This window comes from Podarcis muralis, chromosome 9 (assembly GCF_964188315.1).
Source record: "Podarcis muralis chromosome 9, rPodMur119.hap1.1, whole genome shotgun sequence".
Taxonomy (NCBI): Eukaryota; Metazoa; Chordata; class Lepidosauria; order Squamata; family Lacertidae; genus Podarcis; species Podarcis muralis.
In genome coordinates this window covers 41,107,411-41,131,360 of record NC_135663.1, presented here as the reverse complement: position 1 = coordinate 41,131,360, position 23,950 = coordinate 41,107,411, and the positions used below count along the sequence as shown (strand labels likewise).

Sequence of the window (23,950 nt, the reverse complement as noted above, 5' to 3'; positions counted from 1 at the left end):
CCTTTTCCAGCTCTACAATATCTTTTGTTTTCTGAGATGTGGTCTAAAACATAACTTGGTGGTGGGCTGTGATAACGGGATTGCAATCCTGGGTTTTTCATTTGTTACCACAGCTGCTTCCCCATGGCTTCCTATTTTGCCATCAAAACATTAGGAAGCCAAGTGCAGCAGGCCAGTTGCAAAGATCCTTCATCTTACCTCTTCCTTACAGGATATGTTTGGTTGGGAAAGACCTATGTGATTGCGCCCACTCACATGGTTCCAAACTTTCACATGTTAGTATGCCAGAATGGCAATAAGCTCCAGAAAGCATCTCTCTCATCAATGCTGCAACAAATTCACTGCTATAATAAATTAAGGTGCCCTGACATGGAATAAATCTGAGTAAATCTGCTCCATCTAGATGTTGCCATGGTTCATCTGGCACAAAGTATTATCCACCCTTACTTCGCATAGGTTGCTAACCTCTTTAAATTTTGCTAAGTAACTGCTAAAGCAATGTGTGAGTAAACATTTCATATTTGAGTTGCTTTTAATCATCCTTCCTTTCCTTTCCCTAAACACAGAAGATGTAGTGAAATAAGATTAAATAAATGCAAAAGGTTTCAAACTACAGGATTAGGCATAATTAGAAATGAAAACAGAACCAACGTCAAGAACAGAGTTTGAAAAGGAGCATTCATCAAGTGAAAATTGTCTTGCTTTTAAAATTATTGCTTAAAAGGCTTTCTTTTAAAACCTCCCTTAGAATGGTCTTTTAGACTACCTTCATCAAAGCATCATAATAATTTATACCTCAGGAGAGATGAGTTTGCAGATGCTCTCAGCTAAAGTGTGCAGATACACTCGGCTCCTGCTGGTTTTCCTTTGTGGAAGGTTCCCGTGCGTAGTCTTTTCTCTGCAAATTGGCAAAGCAGCCTTGGAACTATTTGGCACTTCTGCACATTCATCCTCATTTTCATCTGAAATCCCACTTTGGGTCAATAACGAAAAAGGGCACTCGCCAGTGATCTTCAGGTCTTTCAGTTTGGTACAGAACATACTGCACAAGTCTCTGTTCACCAAAGTTGTGAATTTCTCTAGTTTGGGCTGAACATGTCTGTTCTATTAACTGACAGCAGAAGATGGCAGGAACAACTGTGGCTTTATATCCCTGCAACAAAAGATGAAACAGAAAAGAGAAGCACTGCATTTGTACATTTGTTTAATTTGGTTCAACTTCAGAAACCTAAGCTTCCCTAATTCAGCAGGCTCTGGCTTTGCAACACACAAGCATGACTTCACAGTTGACCTAATGTTCAATTACTTCATACAACACAGAGCCAAATGGTAGATGTAATGTGTGAACAAGAATACACCCAGTCCAGTACTTTGAAAGGTTAGGACAATTGCACAAAGAATTAAAAATCCACAAACCCACCTTCAACACCATATACTTCAAAATGGCATTTATGTCAAAAGGTAGAGGGATTGCCATTTACTCCGATTCAATTTTTAAGAATGGGTTTTCATGGGGAAAACTCTGGAGCAAAAAAAAGGAGGGGCACTTGGACCTGGAGCTTTAAAGTGCAGACCACGCCTGGAAAGAGCGGAGGAAGGGCACGTGTGGATAAGCCCCAAAGGAAAACTACATTCACTTGTGTATCTTTCCAGGATTCAATCCAGTATCACTTGTCTTTTCAGTACAAAAAAAGAGGGGAAGGTTAGATATAAGAAATATGGGCTTCCAGTATACCACTGAGAATTAGGTCCTCTTATTCTCCTCTAGTGGATGCATATTATTTCAAAAGAAATTCACCTGGAGATCAGCTGGATAAATTATAGCTTCTCCAAATTAATTGGCACAATCCTAGCAGACCTTCACTGACCATAAAGACGCTTCCAGACTTTGTGTTCTTTTGTGAGTGAGTGACAGTGTGCCTGGCATGTCCAATGGGGACAGTACCAACCTCTGCAATGATCGCTGCTGGAGGGCGAATTAACTTGCAGCATCAACTAGCACGGCCATTATGGTGCAATTACAGGGAGTAATGGCACTAAGGGCTCAGCTACACAGCTGCAAATAAAATGTTTTAAATGTGTTGCAAAGTGCAATATACAAATGTATATTGGATGGCAACAGTGAGCTATGGAAATTAAATGTATTTTTCAACACATTTTTTAAAAAAGCACTTTCACAGAGTTTTTTTTATATGTGTGTAGAGTCCACCTCTGTAACTAAAATAAGATAATATGAGTAAAGGTTGGTATCTTATTTGTTGCTGGAGGCTGAAGAGCAATATTTGTCTAGTCCTATGTACCTTATGTACAGAAAATTTGGAACGTCTCCAGATCAACAACAAAAATAACCTCCTCTATTTGTGAATATAACTACTTCAATACCCTGTAAGGTAATGTACAAAACCTAACTCCCTACTTTTCTTTCACATGTTTTGGCAGTAGGTTTTATTCTGAAAATAATGTGTAAAACAGATGCTAAGTACCAGCAACTTCGAGCCTGGATTCTTCCATTGCTATCACTTTGCAATCATCTGGATACATCAAAGGTTGGCTAGAACATCATAACATTTCTCATGATCTAAATGTTAATGTGGTAGAATCATATAATTGTAGAATTGCAAGGGACCACAAGGGTCATCTAGTCCAACCCACTGCAATGCATGAACATATTTGAAACATTATAAAGGACATTATACATCGGACTGTATCCCGTGCAACACTAAGTTAAAGTCATGTAGTGCTGGCAGAACATTGTGGTGCAAGAGAAAACACAAGTGCATGACCTAAGATGGTTCAACAAAAATCTGCTGTTGAGTAAGAAGCTTCTGCTAGTGCAATTCCTAGGTGGAATATTTTGTTGCGCACCTTTGCCCATCCATTAGCGCAAGGACTCTTGCACTAGTCACTGGAGAATGATAGATATGACCCATACTACTTTGCTATGTATTAGTCAAACCATCACTGCAAGTGTGATCCACTCAATTTTACTCATTCCCAACCTACGCAAGAGATTTTAGGTTGATTTGTGCAAGGCACAGCAAAACACATCATTGATATGTGTAGATTGTCTTCTGTTGTCTTTAAAGTGTGCTTTGTCATAGAGGCAGATATACACAGTACAGCACTGGATATACAAATAGTTTATTTTTGCAAAAGAAGCCAGTGTAGTTGTTTGGTTATATCATCATTATGTCTCCCAACCAATCTGATTACAGTATTAACAAAGCAAAAGTACAGCCAGCCAGGTTGGCGAAAGATCTATTCATACTGAGAATATACATAAGCAAACAGAATCGCACACAACACTCAAAAAGCACAAACTGACAAGTACTTAGATTATATAAACAAGCTGGCTTAACTTTACATGCCAGAAGAGAATATGGAGTGTGTACTCCATATGAGCTTGATATTATGTGCAAGATCCATTTGAGAGGGTGGGATAGAGGATAAGAGGCTATGCATGATTTAAATAAAGATCAAAACTCAACAAACTGAAGCACATTGTGTGTCCAAAATAAACACATTTATTTATTCTTTACTGAACTGGTTTCCACTCCACCCCCCTCATTTTTGCAGCCAGTGTTATAAGAGAGAGCAACAATAATGGACTCAGATAAACAGGACAGTGATAGAACCATAGAAATGTAGAAGAATTTGGTCTATTTCCTCTATCAAGATGATCCTCTGAACTCAACACTCCAGAAAAGATTCACTCAACTTATCTAGGTTTCAGCCTGCCACAAGAGCAAGAACAAGTAAGGGCAAATGAAGCCGTATTTGTCACATAGCTACTTTCTTTAGCCTTAACTCCACCTCAATCAAACTACAGATAGGTAGCCGTGTTGGTCTGCCATAGTCAAAACAAAACAAAATTCCTTCCAGTAGCACCTTAAAGACCAACTAAGTTAGTTCTTGGTATAAGCTTTCGTGTGCATGCACACTTCTTCAGATACCAGATACGTATCTGAAGAAGTGTGCATGCACACGAAAGCTCATACCAAGAACTAACTTAGTTGGTCTTTAAGGTGCTACTGGAAGGAATTTTTTTTTGTTTCAATCAAACTAATCTCTGTTGAGTACCAAGCTACCTTGCTGCTTGGAGAAAACAAGCATCTTCTCACCAAACCCAACTTGCGTAGTCTATGTATCACAGATACCAAACTTACTCATTGTCTGACAAAAGGAGGTTGGTTGGTACACTGGGGTTATTATTATTTCAAAGGAGTTCTCAAAGGGTTACTTTTCGTTGCCAAGTAACTGGGAAATATTCCTGGAACAAGGAGGCAGAATCAATCTATTTTGATCTATCTGGGCAACAAGTATTACAAAAATAGTTCCGAAGCCATTAGCTTTATTATTAAGATGTGTAAAAGAAAGATTTCTTTGGCCTTCTTTGAAAACCATGGCTGAAGTCATTACAGTCCATGGCAAATAATTTCAGCTGGGTACGGATTGCACGCTAGGTAAACTGAGTATAAGGTAAAACACAGTAGTTCATGGGGAAAACTGCAATATTTACATCTATTGCTATGTTTTATGCAGTGTTCTTTTTATTTAAGTTATGAAAATCAAGCTTCTGTCAGTGTCAGTAAAACCTAGTCAGTGTCAGTAAAACCTAGAAAGGCAGCATATAGAAATGGCAGGAGATTTCAGAAGGTATGAAAAAATAATTACCATTCTTCTACGTGTAAATATCTACACAAACAAGTATTCTGCACAGATAGAAATGTGGTCATACATGTAGGATTATAATAAACTAAGTTATACTCAGAATGGACTTAAATAAAAAGTCAATGAATTTCAAGGGATGAACACTACCCATAAAACAGACATCAGACCTTAAATGCCAGGGATATTGGAGGGTTCAAGCCTTACTTCTCAGTAGGTACAAAACAAAGAAATGTTAACTTAATAGCTGCTTAAATAGCTGTTCTTTTATTATTAAGGCAGTAGAGTTCTTAAAAATGCTATACGGTTGCATCGGAAAACACCCAAAGAAAGAAAGTATTCACAGGCAAAACATGGTACAGTGTAACAAAGGAAGCAAAATTACTGAACCATTTGGAGGATAGTGAAGTATGGTGTTGATAACTTAAAAACAATTAAGGGCTGCTTCCAAGTTAATATTTTGCAAGCCTGCAGGGGCAGGGGAGCTAAACTGAAACAAGAGTATAAAAACAAACAAAAAAAGAGTATCAAAGCTCTACATACATAGTTATCTCTTGTGCATGCATAACATCTGTTTGTATCACTGTCTGTTCATAAATCAATCCATTATGTTTACTCCATATAAAGCAACTAAATATAGAAACAATGTCCTCATCGAAGGCTCAGTGCGATGGTGAGACTGCCCAATAGGTCCATCCTTTCTCCCATGCTAATGTTACTACCACATGGTGTGGTAGAAACTTTCTAAACAACAGACAGGAACAGAATATGAACATATATGACAAGCAAAACATGAAATTAAGGAACTCTCCAGAATTCATTTTGATTCTGACACCACAATGCATGCAATAATTTTTAGCACGGAAGAACATCTTAAGACTATTTTTCAAAGTTTATCAAATTCAAGACTAATCTGTAATACTAAAATTCAAACACAAAGCCTCTCCCATACCTTATTGATCTTTTGTACTTACTTCTTATTTTTATAATATAGATTAGTCATGTTCTGGAGGCACTTATTTAATTATGTATTAGGCAGAAAGTTAATTTCCAGAAATCTGGAGTCTGGGCTAACATGATTATAAATGTCTGAAGACTGCTGTGTGGAGACAAGTCTTAAGGAACCATGACAGGAACATAAACTTTACGTATATCTAGTTTTTCATTTAAGACTGCAAATGCACCTGTTAGCAAGTGGAATACCTCTGGTGAGGCAGGGCGAACGAGGGAAGGGGGGCTTTATAAATGGGTGTTGGAGATGGGAGGTACCTGTGCCCACTCCCCATGTTGCTGAACCACAACTCCCATCATCCCTGGCCATTGGCCCTACTGGCTGTGGCTGATGGGAGCTGGAGTCCAAGAGCAACAGGAGCTCCCCATCTATGGTGTAAATTGTAAAATATCATTGCTTCCACTTCCTGTGTCACACTAGCTATTTGAAGCAAAGATCCTCTGCCCCAGCAGTACCCTCCCAGCCACCCTTCTCCTAACAGGCTGGCACAGGTTTCATATACCAACCAATGGGGAGCTGCATCCCACTGATTTAACTGCATCAGATGCCTGCTTTTGCTCATCTCTCCTGCTTATGCAGACTTCAGTCTTTCACATCAAAATCTGGGTGGAACAAACCAGATAATTGTTATTGTTGTGAGTTTGGGAGGGTGGGGGTTAGTCTGTACGATGCCAGAGTCCCTTCTAATTTTTGGCATCCTGGATCCAGCAAGAGCTAAAATCTAATGGAGGATTCAATTGTTGGAAGTAGCCAGACCAGCTTCTTGATGCGTTAATGGGCTTAAGCATGGTAAGGTAAAGGTAAATGTACCCCTGCCTGTACGGGCCAGCCTTGACAGACTCTAGGGATGTGCGCCCATCTCACTCTATAGGCCAGGGGCCAGCGCTGTCCGGAGACACTTCCGGGTCACGTGGCCAGCATGACATCGCTGCTCTGGCGAGCCAGACCCGCACACGGAAACGCCGTTTACCTTCCCGCTAGTAAGCGGTCCCTATTTATCTACTTGCACCCGGGAGTGCTTTCGAACTGCTAGGTTGGCAGGCGCTGGGATTGCGCAACGGGAGCGCACCCCGCTGCGGGGATTCGAACCGCCAACCTTTCGATCGGCAAGCCCTAGGCGCTGAGGCTTTTACCCACAGCGCCACCCGCAGTCGCATGGTAGTTAGTATAATAAAGGAAATGGCTTTGTGCCAGACGTCAAATGGGTGTGCCCCCTGGCTGATAGTGAGAAGCACAATAGGTAGTGTGTGAGGAAGCTGGGCTAGATGCAGGCAGAAGCTAGAGAGTGAGGGCAATGCTTGATTTGCGCATGCCTCCAAAGTTGTGGCTATGGGAGAAGCTGGACCTTCTGGGGGGTTTTAATGCTGCAATCCCCTCCATTTTAGGCTCAGGTTGTATATATGTAGAAATAAACCATATATTGAAAAGACACCACAGTGTATCTGCTCTGCCTCATCCCAAGGAAACTGAACCCTGGGTAAGCTCCTGGAACCCCCTGGAATCTTGCACCACTCAGAGATTGGGGTGGCATATTATCATTCTTAAAATGCCTAGTAAATCTATGTTTTGGTATGCATTACTTCTGGGGATTTGGATTATTTCCTAGACAGGAACACAACTGGAGATGAACTGGGGTGGGGTGGGGAGTGGAGATGAAAGATACACCACACATGTCTAAGCCTTAATGTTTTCTTTTCAACTAGAGCCAAAACATGGTGAATTCTTTTTAAAGAACTTATTTTCTATGATACTTTTTTTTTACTGAAATAAAAGAACCCAATTTTCTTGGAGCATTCAGGAGCTTTGGAGAAGTCAATGTGTTATGGAAAAACAGTACCACTATAACATGTTTTGATAATTCACACACCCATCCCACACCCCACACTGGGCACAGAATCTTTAAACTTTGTTTGCAGCAGAGAATTAAATCCTACATAGCAAGCGATGTATCAAGCTGACAACAAGAGCAGATTCCAAAGCGACAAGACACTGTCACTAAAGTAGCAAAGCTGGAGCTGAGATATGAGAGCTGTTAATATTTGACTTAGAATGTCAAATGTTTCCCACCGCCTATCCAGTTACTCCTGAAATGAAATTATGGAAATACATTGTAAATACACACATTTTGCCTCACACATTTTTCTTTTAATATGTGAACAACAGTCAGCTAGAGAACATAGAATAGAGCAAGCAACAGAACGATTCTATAGAAACCTGCACACAGGATTTAAAGGTTTGTCCCATTTTAGCAGCTGAAACTTGCAATGCAATGAAGTCAGTATTGTACATAATACTTCTGGCCTATTAGCAAATATGTTATTCATAGACTGAATTTACTATCCAAAGTATGGCTTATTGGTTACAGCAGAATTTGGAGTTTATTGAAAGAAAATGAGTCCAAATGACACGTGACTGCAGGAGATCTTTGATTAAACCTCCCAATATTTTCGTTTTCAGTTCAAGGCAGCCACAGGCAGCTCTAAATTAGTTCAGAGCTGTGGCACAAAGGAAGGAGTCAGCACCAAAACTGCTGGACTGCCCCTCCCACAGGGCCATTGATCCAACTCAAATCAAAGCACCCCATGGCTATTTTTAATTAAAAACTAAAAGTGAGAACCAGTCACAAATCTCCCACATCCCATGCAGTTTAGCTTCTGTGTCATTAGGAATAAAGTACCTTAAGATTATGCTTGTGAATGCATTGGTCTCAAAATAACTGAGTTTGAAGTTTAGAGTGGCCCCTGGGAACAAGTGAATTAATATTCATTAACTGCCATGCTTGCTCTGTGACATTAATATTAATATTCATTTGTAATCCATAACAAGTTATACAATGTATTTTAGCCCCCTTCATTATTCAACAGCTAGGGTGTTGACTTGTATCAGCCACAATGGGCAAAAACAATAGGGTGTCCATATGTTCTCCTTTACAGAGGACAGTCCTTTGTTTGAAGGAATCCTCTAGTTGGTGAGCTGTCTGGTTTTAAAGATAAAGACCCATAAGAAGGGAGAGCAGGGACCTTGAAGTTGCCCATCAAAAGCAGCACCTGGACAGCAGATTGAGCAAGCACACAGATCACCTGTTCAATCTTTCTCACTATATTGTACATCTATTAAAATTGTAGTAATCAATTCTACATTTGTATCTGTACATACGAATTAGTGGAAGGAAATTTTACACAAATCAGTGTCCTCTTTTGTGGAGAAGTGTTAAGTGACCACCCTAATAAGCAAACTGTTATTGCAGGTTGCCAATTAGTTTCCGGGCTATATTCCAGCTGACTGTACTTACATGGACAAGGGCAGAGGTACAAGAAAAACTCCCCTTCTCTTTTGATTTTTATCCACGTTGTTATGAAATTTTTATATCCCACCTGCCACCTTAACCAGGGCTCTATTTCAAAATTTGACAGCACAGGTGAAACCATTTAAAAGATCTTGCTACTTGTCACTATCAATTTTGAAACCCCAAATACCTCCCCCAGTTGAGTTTAAAAGGATGACAATGACCTGTTTGTATTATCTGGTTATTTTAAACAAATACTGTTGCATTCCTATGCACAATTTCCTGAGAGTAAGGACCACAGAATTCAGCAATATTGACTTCTGAGGAGACATGTATATGATTGCAGTGTTCAGTGTGTAAAACTATAATGAGGCTTGATACTGTTTTCCTTTTATAAACCATCAAAGGGCAGCATACAGATTTTAGAAATGAATGAAATTAACCGAACACAATTCACATCTCAGTGTAGGTAAAAGGTGAAGTATTTTGATTTACAATTATTTGCTCTTACTCATTTCAACAGAAAAAAAACCAACATTTTCTTAGACCCAAGGAATCTGCTCAAGTTTCTTGCAAATTATGGTTTACAAGCAGAGCCTAACAATCCAATATTGGAAGCTTCTGCACTAGAACTTAATAGGATGAAGCACAAGAATCCTAAAACTTGTGCAATTTCACAATCTACACTTTGAAGGGAATTGAACACAAACTTCAGTTTAGCACAGTACAGCTACCAGCAGCCACCATCACTGTCGCAGTCTCCCATTCCAACGTAGAAGAACCTCATTGTATGCACCCTGGGCTGTGGTTCAGTAAAGCACATGCCTTGCATGCACAAAAGCCATGTTCAGTTCCTAGCATCTCCAGTTAAAAAGGATCTTGGGTAGCAGAGATAACAAAGACCTTTCTCAGATACCCTAGAAGCACCACTGCTAATCAGTGGAGAGGATAATGGGCTAGATGGATCAATAGTATAAAAAAAACAGCTTTTTACAAGCCATTTTGTCTCACTAGAGCTGCCGGTGTCATACAGGCTGTGCCAGACACAGAATACAGTTTTAGCTTTTATGGAGAAGGTCAGTGTTTGTTCCATAACAGGAAAGCAGATTTGCAGGATCAAAATAAATCCTCTCCAATCTAAACAACTGTTACATCCCTTTAAATAAGATAACCATGCAGAACAATTTTCCAATATATACTCAATCAGTTTTCTTACTTTTCTAACACAAAAGCATGTTGTTACACCCATATAGTTCCAGTGCTTTGGGGGGCCCAACAGGTATTCCCTTCCATATGATTAATGCATTGTATACAGTTTGTACTTTATAGTAGCTCCTTCCTTCCTTTTTTCATTCAGTCCACTTTGCTGTCCTTTTTCCTACTTAATGTTTTATTGAAGTTTACACACACACACACACACACACACACACACACACACACACACTATGCACTCACTGTGAACAACAATGCATGCACAAAACTGAACTTCCTTCTTTGCATCCCCATTTCCCTCTGTACAGTTTTCATATACTAGAGATTATAAGCAGTACTTATGGAAATATAAAGCCACGATCGACATCTTGCCTAACTCCCTCATCTATCTTTGTTATGTCTTTTGCATTATAAAGCACTTTCTTTCCCCCCACCACCCCAGCCAAGACTTGTGGAGGGAAAGGATCTCACCAGACTGAACTACATTGCACTGGACCGACTGATGCTAAATGTGTCTGTTTGAAACATATATTTAGCAACCCCTTTCTCTCCTGAAGGGCATATTAACTATATTAATCATCTCTAGGTCACTGGAAGCCTTTGGCTTGGAAAGAGATTATTTAATTACTATTTGCTTTGTCTAGGCCTCTAGACAATCAATGTGCTTTTGACTCAGTGCAAGCATTAACTCTTTTATAACCTTTCCTTGAGCTCGAAATGCTCCTGTTTACTGGGTACACATGAGCAATCATTAACATTTTGGGTTTTTACTTGAGGTGATGAATTAGTGGTGCCATGCCTTCTACATTGCCATGTAGATTTGCTCATGTCATTTCATAACATTGTCATACTACTTAAGAAGCTTGTGTGTGTACGTCTCATTGAACCAGCCACTCCACATGCACATAACAATGTAATACATTTGATGGTTTTCAAGATGCCACAAGACTGTTGTTTCTACTGCAAAAGATTTACTCCTCTGAAAGCATATTGTCCTATTCAGAATAATCATTTGACATAGCACTCTTGAAAACTGTACCATTTCAAACTATATGTGGAGGGATTGCACATTTGAATACTGTACTCCTCAATGTTATATTTATGTAAATGGTGGATGAAATCTATGTAGAAATTCTTACATAGTATCTGTACTACCAGATTCATTTTGAGCAGTTTCAGTACACTAAGGAAAAAAGGGAAAGTACAGCATATTAACTGTTGGAACTCATCAGAATGCCAACTAGCATAAATTGCTTTGATTATAGATAGCACTTTTAACTGACATTTTAAGCAAATTCTAGTCTGTTTGGCCTCTACCCACTTCCCTTCCATGTCACAAACACACACACAGTGTAACCTTTCTGCTGAATTTTCTGGTGTGTTTTTTAGAATCTCGCCCATCCTGTGATTTTTTAAATTTTTATATTTGTGTTTGTCATTCTAGAATAAACATGCAAAACATTATTGTAGTCAGTAGAGGCTGCTAACTCCCTTCAGCTTGATTTGGAACTAGGTCAGCAACTATAAGACTCACTGGATAGCTAAACTTTAAAAACTAGAGGAAAACCCCCAGACTCATCTTTTTCTAAGTTATCTAAAATCACCCTAACGTCACCTTGGCAAATTGTCTTAACATTTCACAGACCTTTAATTCACCTTTTTGACACCAACCTCATCTCACACAAACAGCTTCAAAGGATGATATCAATGGATCAATGGAGAAGATCAAAACGTATGGAAAAGAAACCATCCAATTTCTGAATTTGCCTAACCAAGCTCTAGGAAACTTCCCAGCCAAAGTAGTGCTTAAGGTGTGCAACGGTTTCCCCATTTTTCATCGGACACTGACACCAAAAAACATTCCTTCCATAAGCCACAGTATTTTTTAAAAAATAAACTACATATATTAAATTTGTGGTTAGACTTATGCTAAATATTTCTCATTAGTTATGTTTTTAGCTGTTCCTATTTTATCTGTAAGCTGAATTTAGCCCCTGTTGGGGTGGGGGTGGGGGAGGCAGGCGAATAAACAAATGTGAACAAGCTTCTCCAATTTATTTACTAACTTAGTAGCACTGGTCCATTGGTTACTTGAAATATTGTAATTCTCTTCCACAGAATGGTGGCACAATTCACTGATACTGTGAAGCTTTTGGGTGATAAAGTTTGTGTTTTCATATTACACAATAGTGTTTCGTATTGCCCAATTTCCCAAGCCATAGAACATGCCAGGGAATAGCCTTTCACAGGGTCAGTGTCCTTGTGAGGAAAGAGTCCTGGAGATTTGTACTGCTTTTGTATCTTCAAACAAACAAGTTATGTTGAATGGGAAGCAAGTATATAAACAGGCATCAATTGTCAAAAGCAACAGGACATCCCTAAGGCTTATACCAGTCAAGTCCAAAAATGTAGCAACTGTATCTCTCTTTGTCTAAATTCAAAAGTGTTTCTCTTTTCCCTTTCTTGGCACTACAGATGGAGAAAAATTTTGTTCAGGTCACATTTTTAAGCAAACTGACCTAATTTACACCTTCTGGACTAATGCACAGATCAGAATGTAATTATCTATTGGATTTAATGCTTCTCTGAAATAGCTAACATAGTTCTCAGCTTTAAAAATACACCAAAATGCAAAAAGTATACATTTTTGTGATACAATATGTCAAGAAATGTGTACATTGAGATAGATGTGTACAAATATATCTTTTATAAAGTATTATTAAGTGCATCTCTAAATACATTTTTCTGTGGACTTTAAAAAATGCAATTAATGCATGAATGGGGCAGAACAGACTCATGAATGAACACATGCAAAACTGACATGGACCAGATGTGCACTGATTTGTCCATCCATACTTGGCAATACATTCCCTGGGTGTGGCGGGGGGGGGGTGATCTCAGACCCCACTCTGAGAGGTATAGATATAACTAGCATTCCAAACATCTGGAAGAGCTAGCCTAGTTTAGTAAGGATCAGTAGTGGCTGAGTATGTCCAAGCTTTGCAAAAGGTAGCATATTTATTGCAATGCTATTAACCTCCTTGAATTCATGGGAAAGGCAATAAAGATAAACAAACACAACTAACCTTTTTGTGAACTGTATTTCATAGCATTTAGGGAGTGCTGTCTAAAGCATTTTAACAAACTGGGCAAATGGAAATTTCCATCCAAATTCTATCAATGTAATAAATTCATTACTGCAATATTTTTCTTGCATACTTATATAATTAATGTTATTTAAGCAATCACTTTCAAGTGGGCATGTCTGGGACCCTGGGCACTTTGAACAGAAGGACCTAAGAAATGATACTTAGTCCCATTCTATCTATATGTGTGTGTGTGTGTGTGTGTGTGTGTGTGTGTGTATCCACCCACACATAAACAAACCAAATTATTCTCCAAGATTCTCTGTGTTACAATTGACCTAATTACAATATGGGCTGGACTGTTCTCAAGGGATATAACAATGCAAGTGACAAATCTGCTTTTCCAAAAACTGTTTATGTGTATTATCCCTGACTTTTTACATATGGAAACATAAAGCCATTGTTCTCTTAACCTTTCATATACATATCCATGCCTATCCACGCTCCCCACTACTCTACTAAAATAAACATAAAGTGGAACTCAGATGAATTATATTGAACTCTTGTTGGTTTTAAAACAGTTCGAAAAATTCAAAACTATACTTTATTTAACTACTGTAATCCTCTACATGTTCTGCCTTCATACTCGCAGGAAGCTGTAAAAGTCCAGCTGTGACATCTTCAACAGATTTATTTCAATGCCCATTAAGTATGCATTTGAGGTGAGAAAATCCATAGTTGCACAAGAAAGAAAGGGTGGGGGAAACTCAGGTTACAAACATGGTTTCAGCTGCTGCCAAATGTGATTGCTGCAACAGAAGCACTTAGCAGCTGCAAACCCTGTGCAATGAAAGAGACCTCTACGACAACATCTGAGAAAGGTACATGGGCCTCCACTTTGATTTATTCTCTCTCTACACAGAAGGCAAGAAAGGTTATATCCATGAAATATGTTGCTCTTTTTTTTGGCAGAACATTTTGCAAGATTGGTTCAGCCGATAGTCGGTTATGATTAGCTTGCTCCCTCAGGGACGCAATCCTAAACATACTTCTCTGAAAGGAAAGGCGCATTCCTAATATGCCACAGCATTTTGGCTCCACGTGTGCTAGGATGGCTTCTCCCCTGCCCTGTATGTACAATGTGACATGTGGAATGCATCCTGTCTGCATACATGACACAAATATACTAGGGTCAAATTCCACATATGCAACAGAAGGGAGTAGTTGCAGCATGTGGATGAGGCATATATTCTGTATTTTGCAGGGAACATACACAAGACAAAGGCTCATTCTACTTTATATGTGGAATCTAGCCATGTGTGGAGCCTACCTACTGGTGTGAATTGGCCCTAGGCCCCATTGATTTCAGTGGGGTATGACTTCCAAGCAAACAGGGTTTTTTTTGCTTGGTGGGTTTTTGCAGCTTTGAGATTCCAAACAATGCCCTCCAAAGCATTATAAGGTTTAATAAACCCAGTTATCAACTTTGTTTCTCCGTGATGGAGACCGCATCTTATGGGGCCAAGGGAAAAGAAGGCAAGACAAATGAAAATAAAGAAATGTACCTATTGCTATTAAATAGCAATGTAACAAATGTTTTTGCCACAGAAGGCACACTTTTGTACTTCATGGATTACCTCAAAGGAGTTCATATAGCTGATAAACTGATAAAAATAATAATTACTCAATATATTTCAAATAACTGCTCAACAACTGCATTATACTCTGGTCTACTGCAATGTTAGCTTCACATTCAGTTGTCAGGGGCGGGGGAGCACCAAAATAATTATCTGGCTATTATCAGTTAGTGACCTTTTCCACTTTGTTTCTTCTCCTTCCCAACTGTAGAGTGAAAGGAATCTTCTGACTGCTCTTCTATTTAGAGATAATGATCAGTTCAGCTGATTGGGGTATCTCTGCCTGCCTTTTATCTAGCAGCCTAGCTGGTCCACTCATGATTGACAGAGTATAATAAAGCCTAATCTCAGTTTCAGAATCACAGCAATACACATAGGAACAAGATTTCATTCCCTACCGTTTGATAAAAAAGTGAAAACAAATTGACTGTTTCACTACTTTTTGATAGCAGTGAAAATATATAATATATGACTTCTCCTTAATGGCATAAAAAGTATACCGGCCAATGTAACCATTTCAAACAAATATTAGTTTTATTACATAAGAAACCATATTTTCCAGCAGCTGCCGCCCCTATCAGAGTTGTTGTCATCACCAATCTAGGAACTGCAATCTAGGAAGGCAGCACCTTCTGGTTTGTTCTTTTTAAATTTATTCATCCCACTCCTCTGTATTTTCCACAAAACTACTATTCATTCATTTATCAAAGAAATGTATATGCTACCTTTTAAACAAAGTGTCCCAAGGTAATAATTTTTTTAAAAAAAACAACAAAACAATCCAATTACAAAACTATAATTACTACTGACAATTTTATGTCAACAACAGTTGAAAGATCCATTAGGTATTCAAAACTCACATCAGAATCCACAGCAGTGAATTCCACAGACAGATACTTGAATTTGCAACATTTCAGGTTTGATCTGTTTAATTATTCTAATCGAGTATCAACCAAAAGAGTAGTGGTGGTAGTTGTTCACTCAAAGGTCAGGCTGCATTTTGAGTGTGTTGATTTTATAACATTAAAAATGCAGAATTTACGATATTCTATGAACTCAAGACAGTTGGAAGCATAACTATAAACCCTTTATCCTGACTGTCTGGATTTTAAAAACAAAACAAAATACACTGCAAGCTGTATTTTGCACATCCACATTTTTATTTTGGATCTGACATGAAAATCCATCAATAAATTATATACCTTGAAACTGATTATCTTAGTCGTCCATTAATGAAACTGTTGCCTTCCAAAAAGAATTATTGACAACAGCGTTAATTGTTGTAGTAGACACCTTTATCCTTAACCAGTGAGATAAGGAGCTACACATTAAGACCTTCTTTTGTGACTCCATAAAGATGTATCATGAAATAATTCTCATTAACCTCACTTTCTATATTGTTCTGGTATTACACAATGTACTTTGAAAGATATTGTTCTTTCACCATGCTTATCTAAAGTTAGTAGAATAAAATACATGCAGTAGGTGGCCCAGACGACAAGACCCCCACTCTTGACCTCATTGATGTGGTCAAATGAAAGCAGAGCAATATGTTTGGCACCAGCTTAGCTGCAGGAGTTGCAGGAAGGACCTCCATACACACTGCCCAGGCCTGTCACTAAGGTTTGACGTCCTCCCAGGAGGTGTAACCCATTGCCTCTTGAGACAGATGGATGCCAACAATAAGTAGGTGGTAAATTACAACCCATAAGGAAGTATAATAAAGTCACAAAGTTTCTGGTGGTTTCTTAAAATTTATCAAATACGTTCTGGCATAGGCTTTTGTGGACCAGAATCCATTTCTGTCAGATGCACCTGACAAAACAGAGACATGAAAACTTATGCCACAGCAAATATGTTAGGCTGCAGTCCTATACCCATTTACCTGGGAGTAAGTCCCATTGAACTCAGCAAGACTCACTTCTGTGTAGAGATGCAAAGAGCTGTGCTGTCAAGTCTTTAAAGTGCCACCTAAATTCCAACCACTCAATAATACAGTTAGATAATTAATAAAAACCATACTAATTTATTTGTTTTTTTACTCATATGCCAGCTGCATGTTTTCATACTGGATTAGAAAAGGGGCAAATTGGCTAAGAAACTAAGAAACTTTTAAGATTTTAAACAGTTCTTAGTTTTTGCTTCACAACCATGAACACAAATGGCAGAAACAACAGCAGATTCAACAATGGAGCCTTTGATAAACATTAAAATACTGTCCCCAAGTGCTCAATCGTAAATCAGAAAAGTAATATATTTCTAACCTGTAGCGATTAATTCTACTTTAACTCTGCTTTCAATAGACATTTCCAAAGGGCAGAGCATACAATAGATTCACACCAATAAGTCAAGTTGGTTTTAAAATAAGAACTTATTTTCTAAACTTGCTGGAAGGAATGTAGATGAGACCGAGGCAAAGAATTCATAAGGACAAGAAAGGAGAGTTAAAACAAGCAGCCTTTTACCATATAGCCTACATCATGCTCAACATTTCAAGAGTTGGGATGGGGGGAGGATGTTTCTTTATAGATTGTGAAGCAAGTATCAATAATTTAATGTCTGAAATCAGTCTGACTTGCACTCTAAGATGCACCCTGTGCAACTATATATTTTAGAGCTATCTCCAAGAAAGGTGGTAATGATGAAGCAACTGGGTATTGGAGTTTTGTTTTGTTTATTTTGCATACTCAGATACAATGGCCAAATAACCAGAAAAAAACAGCCTTGGTCTGGTTTGAGCTTGATTCGCAAAAATCTACAGATGAAGTTTTCAACAGACCAGAGATAGGGTTGGTGCCAAAGCATGAAAATGAGCTAGTACATTTCCTTCTTTCTTCTCTAACAGGAATAAATGCCTTATTTTGGGTTGTGTCATTTCTGATTAATTTTTCCTGATCGTTTTGACACTATACCATGGTTTCATCTGCTGTTTTCCTCCTTGTTTCTGTTAACTACTGATTCTAGTTTTAGTTTCCTTATTTTAATTGATAACAAGATAGAGACAAAATTTAAAAAATCCTTCCAGTAGCACTTTAAAGACCAACTAAGTTTGTTATTGGTATGAGCTTTTGTGTGCATGCACACCTTTTTTTATTTTGTTTCGACTACGGAGACCAACAGGGCTACATACCTGTAAGATAGAGACAGTGTGACATAAGTGGCTACAATGCTAAAGTTTTGGACATTCAGATCCAGCCATGGAGCACATGAAATGATTGATCCATTCTGCTCTCCTCCACACATTTTTTTGTGTGTTTTTTAAATTTTTATTTACAATTCTATCAATAGTGTGTCTTGCCTTCAAGGAGTTAAAACTTGTATATATGGTTCTACCCTTCCCTATCTTCACAATAACCCTGTGAGGCAGGCTGTGCCGAAAGACTTGATGGCCCAAGGTCACTCATTGAGTTTCATGACTGAGTGGGGATTTTGGCCTTGATCTCAAAGTGACAACTGTGAAGCTAAAAGGGGGCGAAGAAAATCGGACGCCATCCTGACCTCGGAAGAAAGGGGAGTTATGATTTGGTTTGGTTTGGTTTTTAAATGCAACAGATCCTTGCAAACTGCTTTGAGAACGGTTACAGTTATAAAGCGCCGAGCAAATCTTGTTACGAAACAATAACGAACAAATAACATTTAAAGCAGCAGCCATCCAGCCTGTGCAAGTATTTGCACAGCATGCGAGCTGCTTTTTAGGGGCGCAGCTACGGTGGCCGCTGAGGACAACTCTGGACAACTCTTGACTCGGCCCGAGGAAAGGCCGGCGCGGCCTCGGCAGCAACCTTCCCTCCAGCTCCTGACAGGGTGAGGGTGGAAGCAGCTCGCTCCGCCTTTTCCCACGAACCTGCCCCGCTGCCGGTGCCTGGAAGCCCCGAGCTCGTCCTGACCCCGCTGCCCTGACCCGGGTCGCTTCGCCCTCTGCCGCGTTCCGGAGGCCGGAGCGTGGGAACCAGGCAGAGCGAGAGCGGGACGGGCGCGCCGAGGGGGAGAGGCGGGGCCCGCAGGCTCCTGCGGCGGCTCCGGTTCCCTTCAGACCGCGCGAGCCTCTCGCCGGGCGCAGGACCTGCCTCGGCGGCAGCAGGGCGGGAAAGGAGAGAGCGGCCCGTCTTTCCTCTCTGGAGAGGGTAGGGAGGTCCGGAGAGGAGTCCTGGCTGAGGAACCCGCTTTGCTATTGGCAGGACTTTGCGGAGCTTCCAAACCACCAACTGCGTGTGGGGTGGGGGTGGGGGAGTGAAGGAATGGTGCGCATAGGAAGGTGAGGGAAACGGCAACAATACCCCTCGCTCCCCCCATCACCTGCCTCAAGTGGACCATGCCCAGAGAAAGGCATCCGCGAACCAATTTAGGGCAGAAGAAGGAGGAAAGTGGTGGCGCGCGGTGAAGGTTGGGCTAGAGCGAGGGAGCGGCGCAGGCACCGCTTGAGCAGGCGAAGAAGGGCGGGAGAGGGCCACACCCCGGCGCGCCAGGCAGCGCCAGCCCCTCCCCTCCGCGCCCTAGCGCTGTCCAGGGTCCCCATTTGCCCCGGCTGGCGGCGGCGACGAGACGCCTTTCTCCTCGACGCCTCAGCGAGAGGTGGCCGCGCGCCGCCGACCCGAGCAGCCCCACCGCCGCGCGCTCGCCCCGTTGCCGCCTGCTTTGTGGCGCTCGCCTCCTCCACTCACCCCGTCGCGCTGCTTCTCCCCTTTCGCTTCGCCCGGCGCTCGAGCGGCAGTCGGCGGCTCTTGCTGCTGCTGCTTCTTCGGCGGCGGCGGCGGCGGTGCCTGAGGGGAAAGCGCCGCTCGCCTTCCCAGCTCGACAGCCTCTCCCCGGCGAACTCATGTTGGAAACGTGCGTTTGGACAGCTGGCTTCAGCCGCTTCTTCTGGCCCCTCCCCGGCCTCTCGCTCCAAGCGAGGAGGCGCTTTCTTGGGCGCCCAATCGGAAGAGCCGCCGCGGCAGGAGCGGAGCGCGCGCGGGGGGGGGGGGGAGCAGCCGAAGCGACACAAAAGGAGGAAATATAGCAAGGTGCGGGGAGGGGGGAGAAGAAAGAGCGAGGCTCTCATTAGGTGGCACATTTTAAGACTTCCCATCATCTTGGGATGCTGATTAAATACAAACACGGATAGGTTCTTGGCTGCCACATAAAGCCTTCCCCCTTATTCTAGAATTGTTGAGAGTTAACTTCAAACACCTTCACTATTACTATTACTATTACTATTACTATTACTATTACTATTATTATTATTATTGCATTTCTATCCCATCTTTCCTACAATGAGCTCAAGGTGGCACCCAGCGTTTTCCTCATTTTATCCTCAGAACAACCCTGTGAGGTAGGTGGGGCTGAGAGTGAATGAGTGACTGAACCAAGGTCACCCAGTGAGTTTCATGATTAAGTAAGGATTTGAACCCTGGTCTCCCAGGTCCTAGTCCAGCACTCAAACCACTACACCACACTGCATCATATGTAGCTTGCCCCAAACAGATAAACATACCTGGATGCCACTGGGAACTCTTCTATTCCTCCAGTCTGCATTCCTCCCCGCCCCCAGCATCCAGTGCCTTAGCCTATGTACCGGTAATAAGAAGGCCAGCCCGGTTAATCCATCCCTTCCATCTCTTCAAGTTATATGGACCTTTTCAACTTGGCATCATGCCGCAAACTTGCTTCTGAGCCGGGAGCGGCCTGCCACAGCACTGTCAAACACTTTGCAATAAAGACTATGCTCAGGAGAAGCAGAAGTGGAGATGCTTCTGGGGGCCTACAGATGAACAATCTGCTGGGTGCTATAGATGAGACGCAAGCTGTCATAAATTGCCTGCCATTATTAGGAGTTCTACCAGGATTGGAGAACCTCAGTCCCAAGATCCAAATGCAGCCCTCCAGACCTCTCTATATGGCCCTCAAGACTCTCCCCATGGCACATACTTCATGCTCTGCACCCTCAGTTGTTTTTGACTGGCTGTAAGGTGATCATCCCTTTTAGATGGATAGAGGATGGAGAAGTCAGTGTGCATGTGGAAACCTCTGATTTTCAATGGTATGTGCTGAGTAAACTTCAGGTGGCTACCACCCAACATTTTTCCATGTAAGGATAACCAACGTAACTAAGGCCTTTGATTGTTACCAAGAAAATCTCTCTTCCTATATAGATAATACCTCTTTTTACCTTTTCTTTTTAAGAAAAAAAATAGGGCAGCTGCTCATGAAAATGTCAAACTGATTTGTGTAGGATACAGTTTAGAATTCCTTATCCTAAGTGGGGAAATGGGTGCACACACATTAATGTGATAAGATGTAAATATTGAAAATACAAAAATGCAGAGTGCAAGCACTATGATACTGATATATTTGGTTATTCATATAACTAGAGTTGCAAACACAAGAAAGAAAGGAAATGCTGTCATTAAAGTGAAAAAATGCATAAGGCTGACAGTGATCATTCTGTACATCTTTACCAGTCTCTGTTTTTCTCCAGTGGAGTTGTATGCATGCAACAAGTTTGGGTTTCCTCTTCTTTGGAAAAGCAGCCCAGTTTTGGCATACCCACACAACAACTCATTATGCTTTGGCTTGTGAATTTTACAAATAGGGAATTGTTCCTAGCTTTTTATATTGATCCCTGAGCCCTCATTTTGCTCCGGATTTTAGCATGTTCTTTTGTATGTTGTATTCTGTAACTTTATAATGCATTGTGGCTTGGCTCTAGCTGCATATAAATAAACAAACAAATGTAAATATTCAAGAAGCTGATCATGAAATGTCTCCTTTTTTCTTTTTCTTTTAAAAACATCTGGATCCACTCTTCACTTTATGGGAAAATCCTCTGAGTGTGTATTAAAAAAATCATTCATTGTAAATACATGCACACAAATTGAACACAGATGAAATCCTTCTCATTCAGGAAGCTGAATCATTAATTGGACTAACATTTGACTGGTTGCAGTTTTGAAATTACTCTGATTTATACAGATGAAAAACCTTATGTTCTTAAGTGGTAATAAATGCCAAAAACATTTTGACATCAAAATTGTATGTCATCATTATTATTGTTATTGTTATTAGAAAAGATTTGTTTTGGACTAGATTTTTTCCCCTGCTTTCAAAGTTGAACTCATTTATTTCAATCTGACTCTGTGTTATTTATCACATCTGTAATACACTGTAGTTTATAAAATGGTTTATCATTCTTATCTTCACAACAATCTGTGAAGTAGGTTAGGATGGGAATTATTATTCTGCACCAGTCTGCCACTCTTCTTCATGGCTAAGCAGTAATGAACCTCCCTAAACAGTATTGTTGGCTGGCGGTTGCAAAGGAATGAATTGGGGGGAACCAACTGAATCTTAACTGAAACTTAATACAAATAAGAAGGGGTTACTATTGGGTGGAGGAGTTTGTGGTCCAGGAATGGATTAGACCAAGGCCCATTGAGGCCAGCATTCAGGTCTCACAGTGGCCAGCCAGATGCCCATGGAGAAACTGCAAGCAGGACCTGAGTGCAATTAGAAGCAGATAAGGGATGTGGATGGTGCTGTGGTCTAAACCACTGAGCCTCTTGGGCTTGCCAATCAGAAGGTCGGCGATTCGAATCCCCATGACGGTGTGAGCTCCTGTTGCCCTGTCCCTGCTCCTGCCAACCTAGCAGTTTGAAAGCATGCCAGTGCAAGTATAAATAGGTACCACTGTGATGGGAAAGTAAACAGTGTTTCCGTGCACTCTGGCTTCCGTCATGGTTTAGTTGGTTTAGTCCTGCTGGCCACATGACCCGGAAAGCTGTCTGTGGTCAAACGCCGGCTCCTTTGGCCTGAAAAGCGAGATGAGCACTGCAACCCCATAGTGAAGTATGTCCTTTACCTTTTACTCAGAAGCAAATGGCAAGGTAGTGCATGAATTCTGTGTTGCTTTTACCAAACACCTGATAGCCAAAATAGAAATTAAAATGCATCCCAACAAGGAGCTTGCATTGCTGGATATCAGATCTAATAGGTACTTGAAAATTTTTATTAAAATTTACACCACCTATTTCAGTAGCCATCACACCATCCCTGCCAATGAATCCCATAGGTAATTATACTTTCTGCAAAGAGCTGCTTCCTTTAGCCTTCCTGAACCTGCTGCCTTATCAATTTAATTGGATGACCCTGATGCAGTTCTCATGTTTTGAGGCAGTGTGCAGATTTTTCTCTATTCATTATTTCAACATTGCAAATGAGCCTACCATTAACAGTTCTTCTTAAACACCAACATTGATTGGAATGGGATTTTTAAAACACACACACACACACACACACACACACATGCTGCTTTTGCAATAAACATGCAAAGTTCAAAGATGGATATTTTAGAATGACAATAGGCACAACTCACAACTTTGTTGGGGGGGGGATACAAAAAAATGGTGCCTACCCATCTAAAGATGATTTTGTAGGCACTTCATAGTAAAATTATGTCATACTGTCACTGTCCATTTGTTTTCTAGATGTTTAACAATGAACCATTTTTATGCTGCCTTCCTCCTCTTATTTCTTTCTTGTATTAAGAAAACATTTTCTTAATACTGTATCCTTGTACATTTTAATTTAAATCTTTAATCAGCAGATGGTGTTAACAGGAGAGACTTTAAGGGAAGAGAATAGAGGATGGTGAGCTAGATTCCCTCTTTAGAATGGTACCTCGGGTTAAGAACTTAATTCGTTCTGGAGGTCCGTTCTTAACCTGAAACTGTTCTTAACCTGAGGTACCACTTTAGCTAATGGGGCCTCCTGCTACCACCATGCAATTTCTGTTCTCATCCAGAAGCAAAACTCTTAACCTGAGGTACTATTTCTGGGTTAGTGGCATCTGTAACCTGAAGCGTCTGTAACCCGAGGTACCACTGTACTTCCCAACATCCCATTTTCACGACCTTCTTATTACCACTCCTGCATCTGAGTCGGCTAGGAGGAAACCTGTTACTTCTCAAGGGGCCAGAGCTGTCCTTTGGGAATTATCCAATTGCTGGTCTCTGCCTGCAATTTACTTCTTTTTACTCTTGTTTTCTCTGGGTTGTTGTTTTTTAATAAAAAA

General features: G+C 40.6%; 1 protein-coding gene across 1 annotated transcript in view; it reads right to left on the bottom strand.

Annotated features, from left to right (window-relative positions):
* GUCY1A1 (guanylate cyclase 1 soluble subunit alpha 1) overlaps window positions 1–19,773 on the bottom strand; it is a 35,999-nt gene extending 16,226 nt beyond the window's left edge. Inside the window, exons 1-2 of the mRNA XM_028742993.2 lie at window positions 19,563–19,773; window positions 796–1,153 (exon numbers count right to left, since the gene is read on the bottom strand). Coding sequence (XP_028598826.2) covers window positions 796–1,041 — 246 coding nt within the window. The 5' untranslated portion in view covers window positions 1,042–1,153; window positions 19,563–19,773. The remainder of the gene's footprint in view (window positions 1–795; window positions 1,154–19,562) is intronic.
* Between the last annotated feature and the right edge of the window lie 4,177 nt (window positions 19,774–23,950).